We start from the raw sequence: 15870 nt of genomic DNA, 5'->3' as shown, positions 1-15870 counted from the left end.
CCATGATGACGCAAAAATCGTAGAAGAACAGGGTCGATGATCACTTCGTGGTAGCGCTGTCCATTGAGATTTCCCTCTAAAACTATCAAACGGTCCTCTGTCTTGCGGTAATCCCACCCTAAACCATAACGCTGCCGCCCTCGAACCAATCTTCTTCCATGACACAATGATTGACGTAACGTTCACCTCAATGTCGGTACACTCGAATCCGTCCATCGCTGTGGCTGAGGTCAAAACAAGATTCGTCAGTGAATAGAACTTGTCCCCACTGCATGGCCGTCCAGAGTAGACGCTGTCTGCACCACTGTAGATGTGCTTGACGGTGGTTTCCTGTCAGAATGGGACATCTGGCGGGTCTTCTGGCGACAATTCCTGCACATCTGAGGCGGAGACGTATGGTTTGTGAAGATGTTTGTCGAAGGCAAGGGATGCTTCTTTGCAGTCACTGTTGCTGGCTGGAATCGATTTCATAGGTGTGTTGTTTGAATCCAGTTGTCTTGTCAATAATTGGTTACGAGTGGCCTGCCACTCCGAGGATGGTCTCTGACTGCATTGTCTGTTGCCAACGTTGCCATAAACACCAAATTGTGTTTCTGAGGACGTTAAATTGTCTTGCAATATCATGTTGACTCGATCCTGCTTCAAGCATACCAATGGCTCGCAGACGCTCATTTTCGGACAGGCGTTGCATGTTGAAATGTTGAATAGTTGCTTAATTTTGTTGTTTTTCTCAGTGGTTGTTGTCAGCACGATGCTAAACAATGCATATAGAATCCCATTAACGCACATGTTTTTATACCCATTCTTGGGTAGTGAAATGCATGGGGCTTGCTTAAAAGTCCACTTTTGCATGGAATGCATGCTTTTCTGTAGCAGTTGCGTTTTTGTGACTTGATTCCATACATGTACTACAATATTGAAAACCTAACTTTACTTGTTTGAAAAATACACTAAAATATTGGTGTCACAGGAACTTTTGTTGTTGAGTATAGTATGAAAATGTCTTGATCAGATATGGGTACAGATATAATAACAAAAGATGAGAAGGAAGTGTAAAATATTAGGGTTTTGTTTGATAAATTCTGATGGTAAACAGAAGTCGTTCATGTAATGTAATCAGTGGTTCGGAAAACGTTGTTACGTCACGCACATGCAATGCGTGCTCGGGCTTGGCTACCGATTGTCACTTGTCATCTGATGAATAAACGAAGTGGGAAGTTGGCAGGTTGTCTCTTGGTTATTGAAAGAACACTACAATTTTGGCGACGAGGATGGGATTCTACATGTGTGGTACCAAGAAGACCAATCTGTAAGTTGGTGACGAACATTCGCTCTGTGTTAATGGGACTGATAGCGCTTGTTGTAGTGTGCGCTGTGCTGTTAAAAATGGCCTCCTCGACATATGGTCGAATGGAGGAATTTTCAGTGTCTGAAAATGCAGACTGGATTGAGTATATTGAAAGACTTAATCAGTATTTCGTGGCTAACGATGTTGAAGATGCCGGGAAGAGGAAAGCGATATTGCTTACCGTAGTAGGTAAGGAAACCTACTCCCTCATGAGGACTTTAGTCTCACCAGCAAAACCCGCTGACAAGTCATATGCAGAATTGGTTGATGTCGTTAAAAGCCATGTGAATCCCAAACCATTAGTTATCGCAGAAAGATTCAAGTTTTATCAGCGAAAACAACGCCCCGGTGAATCAGTGAGTGCATTTATGGCTGAACTATGCAAACTGAGTGAACATTGCGATTTTGGTGGATTTCTTGATGATGCAATGAGAGACATGTTTGTGTGTGGACTTGCTTCAGCAGCTATGCAGCGTAAATTGCTTGCTGAGAAGGATTTGAACTTAAAGAAATCAATGGAAATATCTTTGAGTATGGAAGCTGCGAATAAGGAGACCCGTGCTCGGGCTTGGCCACCGATTGTCACTTGTCGTCTGATGAATAAACGAAGTGTGAAGTTGGCAGGTTGTCTCTTGGTTATTGAAAGAACACTACAGGAATCAACTTCAATTGGTAATCAAACCAAGATGAAATAAATGTACCAGTACAAATTGTGGAATGAGACAAAATAAAAATAAACTGATCATCATTTATCATTTAACTAAAGCATTTATCCATGACATAAGCTTATGACATAAAAACATGTATGTCATACCCCAATGACATAAGTATGCAAATTAGATATGCAAATTAGATAACTGGAAGTGGGACTTTTTTTGCCGGTGCACGTGAGTAGGTGTTTACAAACAACATGCATACCTTTGATGTTGGAGACAATGTTTTAATAGATCAAAGGGGAAGTGCTACAGTGATATCCGTGTTGACAAATGGATATAACAGGTTACAGGTTGATGGTACGGAATTTGAATTTGACTGTGATGAAGGCAGATTATCAAAACTTCCCTGTGGCCAAAGTTTTATCATCGAAAACGCCATCGTCGAGTACGGCGAAGCAGACGACCAACACAAAGCCGAAAGATGCACAAGGAAGATTTGTGGCTGTTGAGGACGGCATGATCGATGGTGTGATCCTAGACAATCAAAACACAGCCAAGAAAACTTTGTACGATTTGAAACTGTTCGATAACTTTCTAAAAGTCCAAAATGAATTTTGCCAAATGCACGAAATCATCTCAAACGAACTAGACACACTTCTCTGCAAGTTTTTCATTAGTGTTCGAAAAACAAATGGGGAAAATTATGAACCAAACAGTGTCACAGGTTTTCAGAGCAGCATTGAGAGATCACTAAAACGAAGAGGGTATGGCTATTCACTCACGTCATCTTTAGAATTTTCACGATCACGGGAAGAATTTAAGGGGAGAGAAATTGAACTAAAGAAAGAAGGGCGTGGTAACTTACCAAGGAGAGCCGACCCGATTGGTGATGAAGAGATCGAGTCCCTGTGGCAGTCCGGATCCATTGGAATCAGTAATCCAATGAGCATAATATACTGTCTATGGCTCTACAACACAATCCATTTCGGGTTAAGAGGTGTCAATGATCACTACAACATGTGTTGGGGGGACATCACATTGCATGTTGATGGAGACGATCACGAATATCTTGAACTGTCTATAAGACAAGAAAAGAATAGGTCTGGTGAGAATCCTCGTGATTGTCGCGACGTTAGGCCCAAAATGTGGGCTAATGTTGCTGATCCCTCTCGGTGCCCTGTGTAGGTGTATAAGTTGTATGCCTCCACGCGTCCACTCGACTTCTGTCGAGATGACGATCCCTTTTACATCGGCACACACACTTTAGGTATGCCTAAACCTGGCGATCAGTGGTTTATCCGCTATCGTATTGGGAAAAACAAACTTTCCTCTCTCATGAAAAACATGTGCGATGCCGCCAGTCTCCAAACATCGAAACGACTCACAAATCACTCTGCGCGCAAACACCTTGTGCAAAAGTTGAATGGCAATAATGTTCCGCCAAATCAAATAATGCAGATAACTGGCCTCAAAAGCATCCGTTCTGTGAACAATTACTGCCATATTAATCCTGACCAGCACAAGCAAATATTCAACATCATTTCACGAAACACTCCATCCCACACTGTGACATCCCAGCTTGTTGATGAAACTCCTGTCATGCAGAGCGGCCCCTCGCGTAATGTCCAAATCGACAGTAGACAACACAGTCAGCGGTCTCAAATAATAAATGTTTCTGGTGGTGTCAACACTATGTTTGCTAGCAACATTACTGGTGGAAACAACGATTAATCTCGTTAAACCTCCAAGCCTGGTCCCAGTCAAAAGACGCCGGATTGTCATCGAAAGTGATAGTGACACCGACTAATGCATCTATTCATACCTCTCAGCCGCGAGACATTCTTCAAGTGAGAGAGGGGTTTGATTTGAAACTATATATTATAAGTGAAGTTACACCAGAGAAATAATCATATTACATAGAATCGTTGTTGTTATCACTATTAAAGTTTCAATTATTCTGCAAAAGTCTGTTCAAGTATTTTGTTTAAAATAATCCAAGGAACTCTTTTTCTCAGCGAAGGAATATGCCATATAGGAGTTAAGAGGTTGTTTATTTTGGTTTACACGGCTATGGAAAACATGTATCACTACGCACGATCTATATATAAGATTTCGACAAGATGCTGATGTTAATGTTTAATGCAATTATTCCTCAATTGGGAAGCAAAAATGTGAAAATGATAAATAGAATTCATCACTTGTGTTTTTTAATACTGATTAACTAAGACTTGGTTGATATTTCCCATATTAAAAAACACTTGTGATGAATCCTCTATTTATCAATCACTGTAAAGAAGTTAAAATATGTGATGCATCATTTATATGACATCAAATTGAAAGCAACATATAAGTTTGTTAGAATTTTTGTTTTTTAGTCATAGCAGGACAATAATTAATTATTTGTTTGATTTCAGAATGACAATAACAACCATGTCGGTAGATTAATAAAAGCATTAAGGTTGCTATCTGGGTCTGTAGATAGATAGAGTGGCAAGAATAAATATAACTTTCTATCTTTGACACTGATCATGAAACAACTGGCTACCAAACTATTTGTACACCAAATCTTCTTAGCAAAATTACACAAGTATTGTGGAATACAAAAATTAAATTTGGCAACTTCCAGGATAAGATCTAGTGAAACAGGTTTTCAAATGTACCAGTAAGTGTGTCTGGTCTAAATAATGAAGTTCATGCAGATAAATGTATGTTTTCATAATACTTACATGTATGACCAAACAAATATCAAAGTATTCTTTTCATAAAGTTTCAAAAATAAATATACAAATATATATTTAAACAGTCTATTTACACTCTGTTGAAAGCTGGATATATGTAAACATTATATTGTTTATGAATTATCCAAAACTGATTATATACCACCATATCATACATGTAGATTATCAAGTTTCATGATGAGAAACGAGTTTCAAAGGAAGTTTTGAAATAATGTCGTTGTAATATGATTTCAATTATTAAATCATTGAAATATCTCACAAAACGTTCAGCATGCTTAAAATCCATTATGTTCATGTTGTTTAGTTTTTTCAGATATTACCAAAATATGATAATATCATCTGCCAGCAAACATGTAAATGGTGATTTATGTTACCTATGAACATACTAACCCTAAAAATGGAATAAATTTCATCTTGGAGAATTAGTAATGTTCCCACAGTTTGTTGAGTCAGTAATAAACTGTCAAAGTGGGTCGGAGGAAAAAACTATGACATATGATCCCCAAACATTGTTATTTTTTCTATGTTTCCAAAATCTGACAATACATTTAAGGAATCACTTTTATTCTAATTTGGACAACCTGGAAACCAAATAATTAAAATCAATTCTTATATCTAGAACAGGCAAATAAAATGTATTGTTTCAATTAAATAATTCTGATTCATCTTATAACCGGATATTAAAGAGTGTCTGAGATGCAGCTATCTAAAATCATCTGGATTCCTCATATTTAACAATCTTGATTCCTCCTATTTAACAATCTGGATTCCTCATATCTAACAATCTTGATTCCTCCTATTTAACAATCTGGATTCTTCCTATTTAACAATCTGGATTCCTCCTATTTAACAATCTGGATTCCTCCTATTTAACAATCGGGATTCCTCCTATTAAACAATCTGGATTCCTCATATTTAACAATCTGGATTACTCATATTTAAGTGATGATGTGCAAAGCCTCAGAAGGTTTGTTGTCCACTACTACTACCACAACATTCCCAGGCCTTATCTAGAAAGTGATACAACCAAACATATTCTTGAAGGTTAAGAAAATGTTCTTGATCTTATGAATGTTGATACAAGAAAAAAATATTCCCTGAAAAGTTAACCATAAAGATGTATAGTCCTTTGAAACCCTCTACTTCTATTACATCATTGCAATGAATCCCGTATTTTGTTTGCAATCACACAATCAAACTTTCAGATTTTCAACAGAAGTCCTCTTCTTCTCTGTCAACTATACATGTTCACCTCGTTTCAGAAGTGTGTCCGCTTTATAGTTTCCAGGGATCCCCATACTTCATGAGGGAAATGCAGAGATTTCACCTGCACTGAAGATCATCACTGTGATCTCAGCACTTCCCTCTCCCTATCTAAGAAGGCCTCCTCCAAGTTATCTGATAGCGTCACTATCAGGAGAAAGGAAGAACTATTATCTGATCTAAGTTCGATCTAAGGTCATTTCATCTCACGCCAGAAGGATGGTCATGACCAAACCCATCATTGCTCCTAAGCTTTTCAACAATCAACTGGGCACTATCATAGATGAAGTCAGATATGACATCACTGAGAGCAGCCAGGTTTCTTTGATCCAACTTGCACCAAAGGCCTAGATGTTCATAGTCAGGTACTCATCTTTGAGATCAAATAGGGACACTTCTTTCTGTGAACCCTCTAGGAAGATTTTTATCTCTTCAGGGAAGGAATCATCTCAAGCTTCTCGTGGACCTGCTAGTCCACAACCACTTGACACCTTTTGTCAGTTTGACCCCAAATGACGTGTATCCAGTTGACAAGGATTCAATTCAGGAGGCTGACTCTACCCACATGCCTACTACCATCATAGACCCTTTCGACTTGGCATCACCCAAGGATCTATGATTACCACATTTCCCTATGCTTCTCACAATGGGTCAAGAAAGAGGTCTTCGCTGGCATGTGGGGAGCTGCACTTCCATACTCGACTTCAGCTTGTATCCCGTCCCTACGGTCATAGATTCCATCTGGAAGGAGCCAACTTAGACGTAATTAAGCTAGCCATCAAGGCCCTATTACACAAGAAGGTCATTCGGGAACTCCTAGAGACAGACGTGAGTTTCGGCTTCTATTCCCCGGTGTTCTTTGTGCCCAGGAAGAACTCGACTGAAATGAGAATGATCACAGATCTCAAGGTCCTGAACAATTTTCTCCTGATACAAATCTGTCCAGAAACAATGATTGCCCAATAGGTTATTCACCAGGATAGGGCTCCAGTCATCAGCTTCACCCACCTCCATCTGGTCCATCTCCATGGATATCTGGACAACTTTCTGTCAGTCAAGACATATGTCAGCTCCTGCAAGACAGGGAATTCCTGACTGGACATGTGACTCAACTGGAGTTCCTCAATCATCGATCCAAATCAGAATTGACTCCTACCCAAGACATCATTACATAAGAGCTCACTTCATATTGACCACAGGATGTCTCTGCCCTCTGGATGATTGATATTTCTCCTTATGAACAACAAGGCTCTATCTCAGCCACTTCTTTCGATCTGATGATCGATTTCCCTGATCGGCAAATTAACCCAACTACAGGATATGACCTACAGGTGCAGGCTGCAGTTTCGCCTTTTTCATTCCTGGATCATCCATGTACGGGATCTGTCTCTTGACACTCTTGGATCCCTTCCAACATACCTGTGTCAAGATTTACTCTGGTGGACTCATCGAGACCATATAATGTCAGACATTCCTCTCGCCTACACTCCACCAGTCCATCACTTGTTCACAGACACCTCAGACTTAGGATTGGGAGCCCACATGGATGAACTCCAGATCCAAGGATCATGAACTTTGACAGAGAGAGAGACCTTAACATCAATTGTCAGGTAATTTTCTATGCCCTTCAATCCTGGAAGGATCTCCTCATCAATACCAGTGGCCATTGACAACACCACAGTGGTGGCATACATCCAGAAACATGGTGGATCCAAGTCCATTTGTTGATGATGGAAACTTCTCAGCTAAATGCTTTGCAAGACTTAAAGTGAGACACATACCAGGGAGACTGAACATCCTGGCAGAAAATGGACACTTCATCGGAAGGATTTCAAATGGATCACTGCTGTCCATGGTTTCCACATGACAGTGATCTTCTACGTCAACCCAGGTCGGATATTCAGTACAACAATCTACTCAGTCTACATCGAACTGCCTGGAAATAATCCAGCAAAAGGATCAAACCTCTGGATTATCTAAATCTGCCTCATTTGCTGTTGATGGAACCTGGAGACCTTCATCCTCCCTTATTTACGACTACAGATTGGAGAATTTGTCCAGTGGAGAAGACAATCAGGTTTAGATGATACCCAAGTCAACATTACAATGGTTGCAGATTTTCTCCTACATCTCAGACAAGATAATAAGATCCATCATAGGGCAATGGAGAGCTATAGATCCGCCCTTCAACATGCTGGATTATCTATCAGCAACAAACCCATGTTGAATAGACACCTGCAGTTTTTCTTTTAGAAGACATACGCACACCTAGAATCGTCCCCAAATGGAATTTATCGGTGGTTCTTTCTGCTCTTCTAACTGAACCGTTTGATCACCTTGCAAATGCTACACACCAACACAAGACAAAGAAAGCTGCTTTCCTCTTAACTATGGCGACTGCAGTGAGACTTTCTGAACGACACGCTCTAGATTATTTAAGCCTTACCCATGAGAAGGATTGGAAATCCATCACAGAGCATGCTCTCCATCATTTTATGGCCAAAACTCAGTCTACAGCCATTGGTCCATTAGACCATTGACACTATTAGGCAGTGGGCTAGGTATGACCCATGAGCACACCCCCCCCCCCCCACATCCAAACCCCACTTAATTTTTTTAAAGCCCATAAACATACTCAACATGATTTTGAATGTTAACAAGAAAAACGTTGGGACGAACTTGTTGTTACAGCCTTTCAAAGTATGGTACCCCATATCGCGTTTTCGGACGGTTTTGCCGTATATCACTTGGGGGTATGATTACGTTTTGGGTTGTCATCTCACTAGTGACCCGCTGATCTTCAAGCGTGATATACCACTGGAATCCATATATAAATACCTCTCCAATGAGGTATCAATAATTGGTATTGAGTGAATGTGGACCAACCCATGGCAAATCGAACGTCATATATCCCGACAAAACCAAATTCTTCTCGCACAAACCTTTAATCCTGTATATGTTCTAGGTACGTGTGCCTGATTCCACTATAATCTTCTAACACATGTTCCAGTACATCCCTTGAAGTACTTACTTAACATGTGATGTTACCAGGTGAAAATCTTTTGCACAATTTGGAACAAATTTACTCTTATAATATCAGAGTAGGATACCTAATATTGCATTCTCGGCTTAGCTACATCGAAACAACGCTTGGATGTATGCTAAGGATTTGCCTTGTCATCTTGTGTTTTATTCACCGTCCTTGATGTGTTATATGCCATAGGAAACCATATATAAACACCATAATTTGATGTAGGCTGATTATTGATCTACTTTTGGACAATTATAAAGAATACTTCTTGATAACTCTGATATCACTCACTTTTGTATGCATATAAGAGGTTCACAGTATAATGCTCGAGTCGATTTCAGAACTTTGAATGAAATGAACCTATGTGTAACATATTCAAGATGGCAACCATAAAGCTGTGCAAAAAAACTGATCATAATGTAAATGTTATTTATTTCAGCAAATATACAAAATCAATTTCTTGGACGCAGGCTTGATATTTTGCCAAATTTTGCCATTTCAAGTTGAATTTCAGATTCTTTAGTACAGCTACTAGTTAAGGTGAATTTGCAGGGGGCACCACCGAAGGTAAAAGACGAATTCACTTACTAACATTTAATCCATACATAACTTAGCTACTTAAGTTTCCAATTTACAGACCAAATGTCCAAATGCGAATCGTCCAAATCGTATATGAATGGCTTGAAATGAACAGGGACCGTGCATTCACAGAAATAAATTATATTCCAATTACATACTAAGATTCTCTTACAGAATACCCAAGTTAATATATATGGAAATGTCCCACCTTGTAACAATGTCATCACCATGATTATGTGTCTTTTGAGGTTGAACTGTTGTCACTGAGACCAACATCTTATACGACCGGGAACAACTCGAAGACAGCTTTGACATCTCACCTAAACGGAAACGTATCCCCAGTGATCCAGAGCCAGTGTGCATCATACACGTACCTGGCTTGAAGTATGGCCCACGTTTCGAAGATGATGGGCTCATAGGATGAACGCCGAATTGGGCGGCCAGCTAGTTCCTAAGATTCAATTTCAGGTTGTTACAAACTGTCAAGGTTCATTGTAAAACGCTGATAATATTCTCTGTGATAGCCATGGGTTTCTTCCAGAACTGCCGGCAGGCTTGTACATGACACTTCCATGTGATTTGGCGTTTCTTGAGGTTCTGCCATCCTTCTACGCTTGATCGCTCCTTCAGCTTTTCCATCTTCTCATCAGGATCTTTGGCTTTGCTCAGACGTTGTAGTGGGCCATACTTCCAGCCAGGTACATGTATAATGCACACTGGCTCTGGATTACTGGGGATACGTTTCCGTTTAGGTTGAGATGTCAAAGCTGTCAAAGTTGTTCCCCGTTGTATAAGATGTTGGGCTCAGTGACAACAGTTCAACCTCAAAAGACACATAATCATGGTGATGACATTGTTACAAGGTGGGACATTTCCATATATATTAACTTGGGTATTCTGTAAGAGAATCTTAAGTACTTAATTGGAATATAATTTATTTCTGTGAATGCACGGTCCCTGTTCATTTCAAGCCATTCATATACGATTTGGACGATTCACATTTGGACATTTGGTCTGTAAATTGGAAGCTTAAGTAGCTAAGTTATGTATGGATTAAATGTTAGTAAGTGAATTCGTCTTTTACCTTCGGTGGTGCCCCCTGCAAATTCACCTTAACTAGTAGCTGTACTAGAGAATCTGAAATTCAACTTGAAATGGCAAAATTTGGCAAAATATCAAGTCTGCGTCCAAGAAATTGATTTTGTATATTTGCTGAAATAAATAACATTTACATTATGATCAGTTTTTTTGCACAGCTTTATGGTTGCCATCTTGAATACGTTACACATAGGTCCATTTCATTCAAAGTTCTGAAATCGGCTCGAGCATTATACTGTGAACCTCTTATATGCATACAAAAGTGAGTGATATCAGAGTTATCAAGAAGTATTCTTTATGATTGTCCAAAAGTAGATCAATAATCAGCCTACATCAAATTATGGTGTTTATATATGGTTTCCTATGGCATATAACACATCAAGGACGGTGAATAAAACACAAGATGACAAGGCAAATCCTTAGCATACATCCAAGCGTTGTTCCGATGTAGCTAAGCCGAGAATGCAATATTAGGTATCCTACTCTGATATTATAAGAGTAAATTTGTTCCAAATTGTGCAAAAGATTTTCACCTGGTAACATCACATGTTAAGTAAGTACTTCAAGGGATGTACTGGAACATGTGTAAAAAGATTATAGTGGAATCAGGCACACGTACCTAGAACATATTTGGTTTTGTCGGGATATATGACGTTCGATTTGCCATGGGTTGGTCCACATTCACTCAATACCAACTATTGATACCTCATTGGAGAGGTATTTATATATGGATTCCAGTGGTATATCGCACTTGAAGATCAGCAGGTCACTAGTGAGATGACAACCCAAAACGTAATCATACCCCCAAGTGATATACGGCAAAACCGTCCGAAAACGCGATATGGGGTACCATACTTTGAAAGGCTGTAACAACAAGTTCGTCCCAACTTTTTTCTTGTTAACATTCAAAATCATGTTGAGTATGTTTATGGGCTTTAAAAAAATTAAGTGGGGTTTGGATGTTGGGGGGGGGCTCGTGGGTCATACCTAGCCCACGGCCTATATACCATACCAGCTCTAGGACATGCAACAGACCATTCAGACCTATCCATACTTTATTTTTCTATTAGCGGCAATGGGCCCTCATTCGCACCGCTGGAAGAGACACTTTATCTCTCTATTACAACAGATATACTCCCTCCCACCCCACCAATCATCTGTCTCTAGCGAATGATGTTTGGAAAGAAATGAGTATTCTCCGGCCTTTGCACATGGAAGAGTTGTATCCCAAACAACTAATCACGTATAGTTGTGATGCAGGCAAAATGCGGGATTTATGGCAATGTTGTAATGGAGGTCAGTATTCTTAGAATTATTAACAATGATAACTATTGTTTTAATATCTTTCTTAATAAAGGTGAGGTGATATGGGGTGTTTCGTCACATTCAAGATTATTGCACTTATCTAGCAACATGCATGCACGTGTGTGTGTATGGCTGCTTGTACTAGTCCGGACTGCAATATCTGTAATTGAAATACAGTAGTTGTAAGCTTGTGTGTAATATTATGATAGGCCAACAGACATCTGTTTGTGATTAGCTGCAGTTAAGCACAATCTGCTGTTATGTAACTTGGACAGTCTTGAATAAACAGATGGTCAAGTGGCATGCTTGTCTTCCAACTCGTGCGCATGTCATGACTCTCCGAGAACCCACCACAGACCGATTTCTTGGTGCTAGCCCGCTGAGATACCATGCCGCAGTTCAATACTTGATAGTATTGATAACATCTCCTGGATAGCATCTCCTTTATCATTAAGGAGAGTGCTGATCACTGGATTGTCTGGTCCAGACTTGATTATTTACAGACCTCCTTCCTATAGCTGGAATATAGCTATGTGTGGTGTTAAACAACAGACAATCAAACAAACAAACACAAGAAGGAGGTGGCTCCCTGTTTGATAGACCGAAGAAATTAAGACGAATATCATGTTCCCAGGGGTTAATGAACAGTTGACCATCTGAACCACCCGTCATAAACAGTGGGGTTCAAGCACTAAATATGAGTCAGGATAAGATAAAATATGTAAATTTTAGGGGAGGAATTCTTAGATTCCACATTTCCAAATTAACATGGTAGACACAATTCCTTCATGAAATCTTGCACATACATCAGTCAGTTGGGGAACTGGTGCCTTGATCTTCTCAGTGATATTTAGGTTTTTTTTACTTGCTTTTTTTTCAGATTTGAGTAATAAAGTTGGACTTTTACGCAGTTTGACATATGGTTTGTTTTCACAACAGAAATCAAGATCTCTTCATTGTTTGTTCATTAAACTTTTGAATAATTTTCAATCAGGTGGTGAATTGGTGTCTTTTACTACGTGGGGCTTTTTTTTAAATTTGTTTTTTTATCAATCATTTTGTTACTCAAGACTTGGTCAGGGGTGCACATGTGGTTTGTTTCCTGTGCAAAAGTCAAAATGGTTTCTCTGGTTCATCTCAGATAGTGAACTGATGCCTTTAATTTGTTATAAAGACCTTTTTATGAGTCTTTTGTGCCATGAAAACAAAGTGGACTTAGACTCTGTTGTGTATATGGTTCCTTATCCAGGGCCGAACATTAGAATATCTTCACTGTTTCATTACGAATCTTTGCATTCATATCGAAATAAATTAGAATATGGTTTAACAAACACCATGACACCAAACAAAACAACACTTCTGCTTGTTAATTGTTTTCAAGTGACATCATATATATGACACACACTTTCACTTCGCCATCTTTCTACTGCTATTTTCAAAACAATTTCCCACCCATCTTTCCTTTGCTCTTGTAACAGCATTCTTAATGTACATTGCAGCTTAAAAATAATATCGATGAAAATAAGTTATTTTTTCTGTTTCCGAAATATAACTCCAAAACTGTTATATACTTCTTTTTTAACCTTTTTTTATAGATCAGACTAGTGGGGAACTGGTACCCTTTGATGCTTAGGGATTTAAATTGTTTTTTAGGGTTTTTTTCATTATGACAAGTTGGACTTACTGAAAATGAGGGTAGTGCTTGTTTACTGGAGCAGCACTCCAAACTGTTGAATATATATAATGAAACTTATGCAAATCAGTCTAGTAGGGAACTTGTTCCTTTTCAAGATTTTGGATTTTGAAAATAACTGGACAGCATTATATTTTCCTTCACTGAAATGAACATATCCAATGGCAATGAACCAAATGTGCGGCATAAGTAGCCAAACTCCATTTCCGAATTGCACCATAGCAGGGGGATATGTCATCTCTTGATAACTTTTGTCGTCCCTCGCGATAACCCCTTCATGATACCACTGATTCAGTTAAACTGCAGGGTAGCTAAAGAGTCCAATAAATTCCTTTATTTTCCCAACATAGACACATCATCATGTCATCAGAAATAGCATATAAACAAATCTGTACGGAATTTAATCCTGTTGTTACACAAAAGATTGATAAAAAATATTCATTGTATATATGGACTTATGTTTGTAATCTATTTTATTAATCAACGAAATTGTGTGTGAAGTGATCATCAGATCGCACCAACTCACCATTAATTACAGCTGTTGATGCTTTGAAATACACTTTAGTTGTCGGAGAATACATACATATCATATATGCAAAGCGTTAACTCATAAAAGTAGTATTTGTTGTAGTTTGACTACGTATCCACATGAGCTTCAGTCCTGTAGCACTATTTTTTATCCAGTATGATTACATGCATACAGATTTCAGTCTTGAAATGACTCATATATGATTGAATAACAGCTGGGTAAAACAAATGCTGATATACCTTTTGAAGGCCATCAGAAAAAATGCTTAAAGTACAGATATGAAGGGAAATTTTCAGAAGACGTTACATGCATCTGGTCAGCTATTGTGTTTTATGTTTACAGGCTCAGGAGGTTTTGCATCACAACTCAACCAGTTTCTCCAAGGCACAAAAAAATTTGATGGCCGTCTGTGTACTATGACAGTGGTAGTTCAGTCAGAATCACTTTTTCAGGAGTTTAGTGACCTACCAAAGGCCAGTTCATGGTGGCTGAACTGTAAGTGTTGTATACCCATCTTTTTGTGGTTGCAAAAGCAGAACAGTTTTTGTATCTAATGAAGTATGAGTTTTGTTTCGGCAAATTTATCTTGACCTATATTGACCTAGCATCATGAATTATAGTTAACTGCAGTATTCTGCTTACTCCTTAGCTTACTTTGTAACCTGTTTTCTGTCCGCATTGAAAATTCATTAATCTACTGAACATGGGCACCAAAACATTTTAAAGTGCTAAATACAACATAATGTTATTTTAATAATATTGCAACATATTAAGGTTTTAAAACATGTTGTTGTTTTTATTGGATGTAATTGGACTTAGAATTATACCTTATTTATCTCCACAATGTAAACTGTGTCAACATTGTATTTCTTATTGTTCCTTTTTTTATGCTATAATATGTGCACTTTTCAGGGTTCAACAGCCCTGTGATACCAGAAAAGATCACGAGAACATCAGTATCCACAGTTGGGGCCATCAAGATAATTGCTTCAGAAGACGAGACCGTTACACAGGCATATGAAACAGTCATGAAAAAGATTTCTGAAGTACGTGTTTCAATTCTGACATTTCTCCAAATGTTAAGAATGTTACAATGTTGTAAAATAATTTATAGATGATAGAAAAAGATGATAGCCTAATATCATTTGGTTAAGTCTCTTTTGGACACAGTTTGGTCATCGTATAAATGAACATATTGTCTGTACTGAACCATTAGTTTGTAACACTGTATTTGTTAAAATTATAGGTTTGACAACTTTGCTATTAGTAGTACTTGTATCCTATTAATAACATCAATTATCTCACTACCAATTAGCCAAACCATAAAAAGGCTCGCCGTCGAACATAGAATTACCTTCAAGATGATGAGTTTCATGTAGAAATTCTTCTTTTCAACAGAAGCCCTCTTCACTGTCAACTACACTCAACTAGTTGTTCATGCAATAGTACCAATAGCCTACAGCTCTTCCATTTGCCAAGGCAGAAAAAAAATCACTTCTGTGGTCGGCTCGGCTCAGTATTTTGTTGGGTAAATTAAAGTATTTAGAAATACAGCGGGTGAGTTAGTTTAAGGGGATTTGGGCGACCTTGCATACTTGACGATATGGAAGCCATGATTGAGAGAGCTGAC

General features: G+C 38.6%; 1 protein-coding gene across 1 annotated transcript in view; it reads left to right on the top strand.

Moving 5' to 3' along the window:
• The window catches only part of LOC139452234 (uncharacterized), a 131637-nt gene that overhangs the window by 72642 nt on the left and 43125 nt on the right, over positions 1-15870 (top strand). Inside the window, exons 13-14 of the mRNA XM_071233634.1 lie at positions 14583-14735; positions 15153-15286. Coding sequence (XP_071089735.1) covers positions 14583-14735; positions 15153-15286 — 287 coding nt within the window. The remainder of the gene's footprint in view (positions 1-14582; positions 14736-15152; positions 15287-15870) is intronic.

The sequence above is a fragment of the Haliotis cracherodii genome, unplaced genomic scaffold (assembly GCF_022045235.1).
Source record: "Haliotis cracherodii isolate W230 unplaced genomic scaffold, xgHalCrac1.p SCAF_9, whole genome shotgun sequence".
In the NCBI taxonomy this organism is placed as follows: Eukaryota; Metazoa; Mollusca; class Gastropoda; order Lepetellida; family Haliotidae; genus Haliotis; species Haliotis cracherodii.
Note: the sequence above shows the minus strand (reverse complement) of the source record. Positions and strands in the feature narration are given on the sequence as shown.